At 43.2% G+C, this 10453-nt stretch overlaps 1 protein-coding gene across 1 annotated transcript in view; it reads right to left on the reverse strand.

The window, feature by feature from the left end:
- The window catches only part of KCNH8 (potassium voltage-gated channel, subfamily H (eag-related), member 8), a 492651-nt gene that overhangs the window by 33971 nt on the left and 448227 nt on the right, over positions 1–10453 (reverse strand). Inside the window, exons 14-16 of the mRNA XM_010856748.1 lie at positions 10238–10453; positions 7999–8105; positions 5605–5681 (exon numbers count right to left, since the gene is read on the reverse strand). Of these exons, the coding sequence (XP_010855050.1) occupies positions 5605–5681; positions 7999–8105; positions 10238–10453 (400 nt within the window). The remainder of the gene's footprint in view (positions 1–5604; positions 5682–7998; positions 8106–10237) is intronic.

The raw sequence follows: 10453 nt of genomic DNA on the forward strand, positions 1-10453 counted from the left end.
GGCGTGGGAGGGAGCCCCGAGGGAGGGCATGTGTGACGACCTACAGCTGCTCATGTTGTACAGCAGAAACCAGCGCAGCGTCGTAAAGCAACTATCCTCCGATGAAAAATAAAAAACAGAACAGCATACTCAGTGGACTACCCATCATACTGTGACGACCATCTGTACCTGGTTGAAATCACTCGGGGCAGACAGAAATGAAATCCTTTCACACACATTTTTCTTTTAAAGTCCACACAAAACTTTTTCTGAGTGTCTTATGAATGCTCATAGCGGCATTACTCTTATTGCCAAAGAGTGGGTACACGGCAAACGCCCATCTAGCAATGAATGAATAAATAAAATGTGGAATAGCTATATAATGAAACCTATTATTTGGCAAGAAAAAGGAATAAAGTACTGGCATGCCACAATGTGAGATGAAACAGCAAAAACATGCTCAATGAAAAGAGCCAGTCACAAGGGGCCATAGTGCACGATTCCATTTACATGAAATGTCCAGAGTAGGCGAGTGTACAGGCGCGGAGTGTGCATCAGCGGCTGCACGGGGCTGAGGGGTGGGGAGCCACTGGTGTTGGCTGTGTGGGCAAACTTCCTTTGTGGGTTAACGAAATGTTCGAAAATTTATTATGGTGATGCATGCACGAGTCTAGGAATATACTAAAAGGTCTTGTGTTTTACACTCTACTTAGTTAATTAGGCCCCACTGCACAGCATGCAGGATCTCAGTTCCCCAGCCAGGGACTAACCTGTGCACCCTGCAGGGGAAGCCTGGCCTGCCACGGACGTCTTAGGTTGTAACTTTAAATGGATGAATTCTACGACATGTTAATCATATCTCAATCAAGTTGTTTCAAACCTGGAGTTAATAAAAAGTACGAGAAGCCAGACTTCTGTCTCAAAAAAGTCAATATAAATTGTTGTTTCTACAAAGCTCACTTTTTTTGTTTCAGTTCAGTTGCTCAGTTGTGTTTAACTATTTGCGGCCCCATGGACTGCAGCATGCTAGGCCTCCCTGTCCATCACCAACTCCCAGAGTTCACCCAAACCCATGTCCATTGAGTCGGTGATGCCATCCAACCATCTCATGCTGTGTCGTCCCCTTCTCCTCCCACCTTCAATCTTTCCCAGCTTCAGGGTCTTTTCCAGTGAGTCGTTTCTTCGCATCAGGTGACCAAGGTACTGGAGTTTCAGCTTCAGCATCAGTCCTTCCAATGAACACCCAGAACTGATCTCCTTTAGGATGGACTGGTTGGATCTCCTTGCAGTCCAAGGGACTCTCAAGAGTTTTCTCCAACACCACAGTTCGAAAGCATCAATTCTTTGGCGCTCAGCTTTCTTTATGGTCCAACTCTCACATCCATACATGACCACTGGAAAAACCACAGCTTTGACTAGACGGTCCTTTGTTGGCAAAGTAATGTCTCTGCTTTTTAATACGCTGTCTAGGTTGGTCATAGCTTTTCTTCCAAGGAGCAAGTATCTTTTAATTTCATGGCTGCCGTCACCATCTGCAGTGATTTTGGAGCCCCCCACCCCAAATACAGTTTCTTTTGTTTAGGCATGTATATATTTCATTCTTCTTAATTTAGTTAAAGCTCAAGTTGCCTTAAAACGGCCCAATATTAACTGACTCCTTTATGAACCTACAAGAAAAATACTAAATGTGGCGAGTAGAGCATTCTAGCCCAGCTGTACTCTGCTAAGGATGATTTAACAAGTCACCACGTTTTCTCACTTTGCAAACGAAGGTTGGACCATGGTCATCTTTCTGTTAGGTCTGGCAGGTTGCTTTCTGCCTAGCTTTATCATCATTTTGCTGTTCATATGTTTAGTGTAGTGGTCAAGCATCACTAACTGGCATATTGGCTCTCTCTGCCCTTTAATCTGTAAGTGTTACAGAGTAAGTGTTCTTTACAGTAAGTCAGCGACACCATTACTTCAAACTGTTTTAGCTAAAGTGAGATGCATTGAAATGTCATTTGTTTCCCTATCATTTTCGATACTAACTTGATAGTGAGCACCTTCATAGCGAAAGGAAATCCCAGGTGAAAGCAGTAATTTTCATAATGAGGTATGTTTCCCTTAATTCATTTCATTTTATTCCATCAGCATTGACGAATTCTATCAGTCTGCATAGGGCACTGTTGGGTAGCAGGGGCGTGGAGTCTAACTTGAGTCACATTTGTTGACTAGAAGCATGTCCTTGCACGAGGGAAGAATGATCATTTGACCATTTATTAAAGGAAGACACTGTGTTTGGTGCTTTACAGAGAGTCTGAAGTCCTTACAACACTCCTCTGTGACAGATTGTATTATTAATATTTAATAGACGGCAGAGCTCAATGTAGGGAAGGTGAACACTTTGCTGAGGTCACGGAGCTAGTTCATGAATAGGGATCTAGAGGCCGTTCTCGCTCCAAACTTTCTCCCTTTCTCTCTGTTGTGTGTGATGCGCTACTCCTGCTGGGTGGGCACACAGCTTCTGTTGGTAGGCCCGGCCGTGGGGTCTTTCTGGGTCACCCAGATTTCAGAGACGAGGAAGCCCTCTGAGCCTGACCTACAAACCCTTTCAGAAGCAGAGCATTCGATTGACACGGCCCCTGCCTCCCGCCACGGTGTTTTGCTGTTATTTTCAAACAGTTTTCTTGGCATGTCACCATTGCACTGCTGCAAAGCAATGGCAGTGTCTTCAAAAGCCTTCTGACATCAGCAGCTGCCCTACACCTCCTGATCTCTCTAGACGGTTCTGTGAATGTAGGTTATTAGCAACAGCTTTCCTTTCCTTATTTTAGTGCCGTGTTTAGTCAGTTGATTATGAACTCTACACATCAATGAACAATTTCTTTATATCTGAAATGTTTGAGCAAATATCAGAATGGGGATCACACGGTGCCCTCTGGGTTACATGGTGTCAAATATGCCTCACCTGGATTAAGGGGGTCCCCTTTGGGCTGCAGAGTTATTGCCATGCAGTGCCTCCTGCCACTTATTATAATTCTTCTCCTGCTTACTCCTAACCAAAAGAATAGAATGAAGAAAGAATAGAGCAATCGAATGATCACATATGTGAGTAGCAAGAAGTAGGTGAAACGGAAAAATTAGTCTTGGCCTTTGAAAGACAGAATTTTTTTTGGGGGGGGGATATATAAACATTACTTTGTAGAAACTATAGGGAAAAGACAAGTAGGTGGTTAAAAGTGGGTAATTTTACAGCTTGAAGTCAGTTCGTATTTTAATCCTGTCTGTCTTAGTGAGTTCTAATGCACTACCGAAAGGATCAAGACCATGTACAAATTAAATTACGTGTGAAAAATAAGGTCTGTTTTACTTACGCTTCAACTATGAAGAAATCAGATATTTTCAACTAAGGAAAAACTAATTCTTTAGGGAAGGAATAATCAGACCACTGACACTTATCTTGCCCTTTTTACTTCAATATATGACAAGATAACACAATTTATGTCATTTCACTAGAAAAGCAGTCATGAATGCAGAATCACACAGGGGAAATATTTTGTTTTCCAAATGGTTATCTGTTTTAATGCATCTATCACTGACTCACATTCTGAAAGGAAAGGCATATAGTGTACGGATTTTCAGCTGTAACTTGGCAAAACAACATTCCAAAAGGTGAAGATACACATTTTTTTCCCCAAACTAATCACTAACTTCTGTAGCTGAGCTAAGATATTAGTCAATCCATTCTTACAGCCACTAGATAATCTCCTCAAATGTGAGGGAAAATAATTCAGATGGGTGATTTTATCTGATGACAATATCTTAAAGGAAATTGTTTCATAAAAAGCTGATGTCCAAACAAACAAACAAAAAACCCCACCAATCAAAAAAACTCCACAAAAATAAAGTGCTCTTAAACCACACACACACACACACACACACGCACGCATGCACACACACACACACACGCGCGCACACACACATACAAAGTTGACATCCAGGTCTCCAACAGAGTGTAGTTTGTTTTGTTCTGGTCTTTCGGTGTATTTTCAGTAAGAGGTGTTTTGGGTGCTCCCGCATACGGACAAGCCCTTCCAGTTAAAGGAATTCCAATCCAGTCAGTGTTTCTGTCCCTAACTTGTTAGTCTGCACTTTGGCCTCTTACTTCCTGTTGGCAACAATCTCACCTCCAGAGAGCGCAGACTCAGGAGAGAGGGCAGTGAGCTGATGGAGCACAGGGGAGCAGAAACCTCTGCATGCTATGACAAGATGCCCAGTTTTCCATTGTTACAGAAAACTGGAAACCAGTTATGTTTATATGATTTCACTTTTCTCAGATCTCACCAACATCATCAGTTGGCTGTGTTTTCTGCCAGGATCTCATCAGAGAATCTACCACTTCAGCCCTGTTACCCCGTCTGTGCCTGCTCAGGGTATTTGACCCAGGTCTACCCTGAAGGTCGTCACAGACAGTTGGGTCTTCCTGCATTTTCCTGTTGGAAGGGTCTTTCTAGTCTCTCCTGCAGGAAGCCTGCAGGTAATCCCTCAGAAGCCATCTTTTCTCTTGTCTCATGGAAGAACAGTTCCGAGTTGCCCCACATAAGCTCTCAGCGCCCCCACCCCAGCAGAATGGAGCCCCAGCCGCCTACAGAGTCAATCGTCTCCTTAACACCCCTGATTCGCTTGCCTTCCTTTCTTTCCTGTCTGATTCCTCTGCTCCTTCCTCTTGCTTCCCAGACCACCTCCCAGAGAAAGTATTTGCATGCGAATCATTGTCTCAAAATCTTTTTTCATAAAGTTAATTATATTGGGGGGCACCCAAATGAAGACAGTGAAATTACCTTCTCTTTTTGTATGAAATATCCAGAAAAGACAAACTTATAGAAACAGAAAGTAGACAAGTGGTTGCCCAGGACTAGATATGGGAACATGAATTAATCATGAATGGGTGTGGGAGATCTTGTTAGGTTGATAAAAAATATTCTAAAACTCACATGGGCATGGCTGAATCACTCAATAAAGCTACTAAAAATTATTAAATTGTACTCATTTCAAATGAGTGCATTTCATAACATGTACAATATACCTCAATAAAATTGTTTTTTAAATTACCTTATTTTATATAAAGAGATGGTAAGATCTGGAGAGCTAAACTGCTCTAAGTTATAAAGCAAATGCAGACTAGAGAAAAGAACAGTTTCAGGCCATTGGACTACTCTGATTCATTACTTTTGATTCATCTCTGGATGAATGATCTTGCTTTAACTCATTAAAAATTAAAGTATATAAAAAAAGTGAAGAAGCACCAATGAAACCAAATATCAATACATTTATGACATTAATTAGAGAATTAGCACTTAATGCTTCCTGTATGTTAAATGATCTAGCTAGATGATCTCACTTAACTTCCCAAATGGGCCACAAGGCAGGTGTAACTGCGATCTCCTGGTTACACATGGCAAGGCAGAGCTTGAGAGAAGGTAAGCGACCGATACTCACATCAGGTTGAGTGGAACTCATCCACACTTGTCACCAGCAGCCACAGCGTGGATTTGTCATGACTCTGTTACTGCTTCTGCTGGTGACTGGGATTTCTAGCCCCTCACCACTCCAGCCTGGCCAGAGAAAGACAAAGCTCCGTACCTCACTGTTGAGTTTGTTTATCTGCTGCTTGGTCTCCTCCGCTTTGATAAAGAGGACAGCAGCTCCAATCTCTGGGTCTGGAAAGTGACACACACACAGAATGAGTCCTTTAGGAAGACGCCTCCTATGTGAGGACCGGGGCAACTGGAACGGGGAAGGAGCTAACCTTTAGGAGGGAAGGGAGCTAACTGTTAGGAAGGGAGCTAACCAAGCGGCCTTTCCCGAGACGCGCACCCCGTCAGTTCTGTCTCCCTAGTACGCCTCTGGACAGCACCGGATGGACGCTTGGAACCGGGCATGCAGCATGGCGATGCCTCTGGACGGCACCGGATGGATGCTTGGAACCAGGCATGCAGCATGGCGGGCCTGTGGCCACACTCACTGGCTGTGCCCGTGGCCAGCTGCCCCGTCTCCTCAACGCTGTCACTACCGTGAGGCCCAGCGGCACCCCTTCTCTTCTTTGCTGCTTGCCAAAAACTATCCCGCAGCCAGCGTCCTCCAAGCCTCGGAAAGGAGCGTTCTTTCCCTCCTCTCTTTTCTTTCCTGGGTCCATGGGAGCATCTTCTTCGCACCTCTATTAAAGGTGCTCCTCTCCACTGCACATTTCTGTCTCCTCCGTGCAGGGAAAGGTAATCTCCCCCACTCCCTGGTTCTCTCATCGCCACCTTTTCTCCACCGTACTTTTACAAATCTATTCACATTTGTTAGGAGCAGAAGCACAGATGGGTCACTGCTGGCTAGAGTGGAAAGGATTTGGTATACACAGACATCTATAGCTGTACTATCTGTCAGTATAAATATTATGATACGACTATCTTAATACCCTACTTCTGGTCAACTAAGCGTAGAGAGTTTGTTTGTGGGAGGAAAGAAAGTTGTTCAGAACAATCTGAAGTGGCAGAGTGGTAACAGCTCCTTTTACAGAGATACTTGCAAAGTTGATCTCTTCATTCGGTGACTAATCTGAGATCACTCGCAGCGGGCTGGACCTCCTTTAGAGGTGGGGTGGAGTGAACGTCACTCAGTCGCGTCTGACTCTTCGCAACCCATGGCCTATACAGCCTGTGGACTTCTCCAGGCCAGAACACTGGGGTGGGCAGCCCATCCCTTCTCCAGGGGATCTTCCCAACCCAGGAATCGAACCGGGGTCTCCTGCACTGCAGGTGGATTCTTTACCAACTGAGCTATCAGGCAAGCTCCCCTTTAGAGGAGACAGAAATAAAGAAAATACATCGACTCTCATGGAGCTTTGGGTCTAGCAGAGAAAAGAGACATTCAAAAAGCTATTATGAATAGGTTTGAAGTTCATACTAAAGGCAGTGGGAGTCCATCGCAGGATTTTAAGCATAGGAATAAAAAAATAAGAATAGATTTGTATTTTTCTTAAACAGTCCACTCTATGGAGGACAGAGTGAAAGCATCTTTGGTAGCAAAGCAGGCAAGAGGTGAATGAGGCAAGGAAAGAGTAGTGCCAGAAAGGACAGAACGTCTCAGACAGAAATGAGAGACACGTCGGGGCGGAGTCAAGAGTGCTTCTTGCTTGAACGGATGAGTGTCAGGGTGAACGCTGGGAAAGGGAGAGGAGGAGGGTGGAAGGTGGTGGGACCAGGACTGGCAGGTGGGCAGTCACCGTGGCATTCTGTGACCCAACAAGAAGAACTCCCAGGGGGACCCACTGCCAGCTTCCATAGCAAAGGCTCACACCTGTTTGACCAGACCTATAACTTCTGTGCCTCTTGCTCCAAGCAGAGTGGTATCAGCACATGAAAGTCCGTTACTTGAATGCATGAGAACTGCTGACTGCCATCCACATTCCTCTCCTCCATCCCTACCCACCATCGTCCCACCAGGGGTCTCATCCGCCCATCTCCCCAGGAGATGATGGGTGCCCGGAGGAGGTGCTGACTGAGACAGAAGACTGGCATTCTACCAAACGGAGACACACCCCCCAGAACTGCACATTCAGAAGTCTTTCTTGTGCTGGGCTTTGTCCATGGAAGGACTTGCTCATTAGCAGGAGATCCTGACACCAGGACGTCAGAGCCAGGTGGGAAGGGGAGGAGGGAGCTGGCAAAAGTCTGTCGGCCTTACACCCCGTGACTGTCTGGGGTTGCCTGTGTTCAGGAGGTTGGACCACAAAGAAGGCTGAGGGCCGAAGGGCTGACGCTTTCAAGTCTTGGTGCTGGAAAAGACTCTGGAAAGCCTTGGACTGCAAGGAGATCCAACCAGTCCATCCTAAGGGAAATCCTAAGGGAAATCAGCCCTGAATATTCATGGGAAGAACTGATGCTGAAGCTGAAGCTTCAATACTTTGGCCACCTGATGTGAAGAGCCAAATATTACAAATTACAAAGAAATGTCACTCCTTGAGAGAAGACTAAATATAGAGCTTACCTCCAGGAGGAGGAGAAATTCTGGGCTCCGGTCTGACTCGGTCAGAGCCAAAGTCAAAAGTCTGGCTTTCTTCACTGCTGTTTCCATCTTCAATTCCATCAACAATCCTGTTCAAGATAATGAGGATTGGCTAGTTGTGCATTTATGTTCATGGGTCACAGTTACTTCTAGAAGAATTAAAAAATCTTGTGTTAAGTTTCTAAATTCTAGACACTCTAGAGCTGTGCTAACCCACGTGGTAGCCATTAGCCTTATCCAGTCATTGAGCGCCTGAAATGTGAAAGTGAGATGTGCTGTGTGAAACACACACTCGATTTTGAAGATTTTAGTAAAAATGTTATGTTATTTAACTAGTAATTTTTTATACTGTTTACATTTGAAATGCTAATAGTTGAGGCATCTCAAATCAAATAAACCATGTCATTAAATTATTATTAAATAATGTCACATGTGCACATGTGTGTTTACTTTTCAAGGACGCGGCTTCTGGAATGTTTAGAAATACCTGTGTGTCTCACGATTTTATCTTATGTCATATTTCTGTTGAATAGCAATTCTATAGATTTTAGATTCTTATTCATTCTCAGATTCAAAACCTTAGCTACAGAAGTCCTCTTATCTAAATTCATATTAATTCACTGTTCTATCCAGAATTAAAGAGTTTCAACCTAATGGTAACTTTACTCTAGACTTAGATGAAACTCCGAAGTGACAGCTGAAGAATTGTATTTAAATGACTACCAGGACTCTAGTAATCTTCTTTCCTTGGTGAATATCTAACCCACTCATAATTTTTTTAAAAAGATGAATTTATTGTATAAAATGTAAACATACAATCAAAATATCAAAAGAAAAATCATCTGTCGTGCAGTACTACCTCTAACATTTTGCCATGTTCTCAAAATCTTTCTCCGTATATAAAATAAAACATTTTTTTTCATAAGTGTAGAATCAGTTGTACACGAACCTTTATTTTCCAGGTCTGATACATTTCCCCCCTATTTAAAACTTATTATTTTTTCATGTTAGAGAAACTTTAGGAAGAACAGTTAAGCTGAGTTTTCAAATTACCATCTCCAGCTGAATTCCCCACACTTAATATCCATCTACTTTTCACTAAGCCTGCTTTGCTTATTTTTTCCTTACTATTTTCTCTAAATGGATAAATTGTATTCTTCAAGAGAGTAACCCATATATAATATATCAGAAAGAGCTCTTGCCTTATAAACAGAAACCGACTTTGAATCTATATTTCAGAACTCAAATTTCTGAAATTTTAGGCAAACTATTTAACCTTCAAAATACACCTCTTATAAGTTTATAGCCGAGGTAATATGAACTACTTTATAAGATTCCTGAAAAGACTGACCATAAAAGTAAATGAAAAATTACCCAGCTGAGTATCTGGGAATAGAAGTCATTCAGTATGTTTTTTTCTTACATCTGTTTTTTAATTAGCTGCTCTGCTCCACACCACCCCTTTCACATTTTCTGAGTCAGGAATTTTTACTGTCTCAATCATCTTTAGTGGATCCTAAAGTGAATGTTTTAAATTAAAAATAGAACCATCCCATATTACCTACTGAAGAGGCTGGAAGTAAAACCAAGCTTCGGTTATCCACAGCAATGAAGGAAGTACTGTGGGAAGTGAAGACCAGCTCTTCATTTTATCATTTCCACTGACTGCCCTGTGAAACTTTTGGTAAAGTTTCAGATATTGAGGGATACTGATATAAACTTCATTTCCTTTCATTTTTATTAGAAATTTATAATCTATAGAATTACAATGTAGAAATATACATCTATAAAAGTGTGTGCACAGCTGGGGCTTCCCAGGCGGCTCACTGGCGGATTGGCTCAATCCACCTGCCAATGCAGAAGGCACGGGAGACGTGGGTTCAGTCCCTGCCTTGGGAAGATCCCATGGAGGAGGAAATGGCAACCCTCTCAAGTACATAAAAGTAGGTAGAGCTAAATGAATAAACGGAGAAGAGAAGCAATTAGGAACATTTAATGGACCCTTTTGAGAATATGACTAACATGATTTATTCTTATTCTGCCCACACTTCACTATAGAGTCAAAAATTGCACAGAAAAATTTAGGAAAGCTGAAGCCTCCAGGTTAGGAACTTGCATGGTAGAAAGGTCCAGAAGGCTGAGTAGTTTTCTAGCCAGGTGCCAGTGGGGAGCAAAAGCAGCCACCTCCACCGGGAAAGGATTCTGTGAGCTAAGCTCTTACCTTGGACTGAGGTCTGGGGGTCCAGCTCTGTTCAAAGTCGAAAGCTGCAATTTCAAGTTCTTCTCTTTTCTTTTGCCATAGTTTGGGGCATCCGTCTCCTGCTTGGTTTTGGGGGAGTTTGAACTGGAGACTCTGACAGGCGAGTGAAACGGCACAGTCCCCGAGGCCAGCTGCTTCAGGCTTAAGCCGAGGTAGCTCTTACTGCCTCCAGGCCGC

The sequence above is a fragment of the Bison bison genome, unplaced genomic scaffold (genome assembly GCF_000754665.1).
Source record: "Bison bison bison isolate TAMUID 2011002044 unplaced genomic scaffold, Bison_UMD1.0 scf7180017864374, whole genome shotgun sequence".
NCBI classification, from domain to species: domain Eukaryota; kingdom Metazoa; phylum Chordata; class Mammalia; order Artiodactyla; family Bovidae; genus Bison; species Bison bison.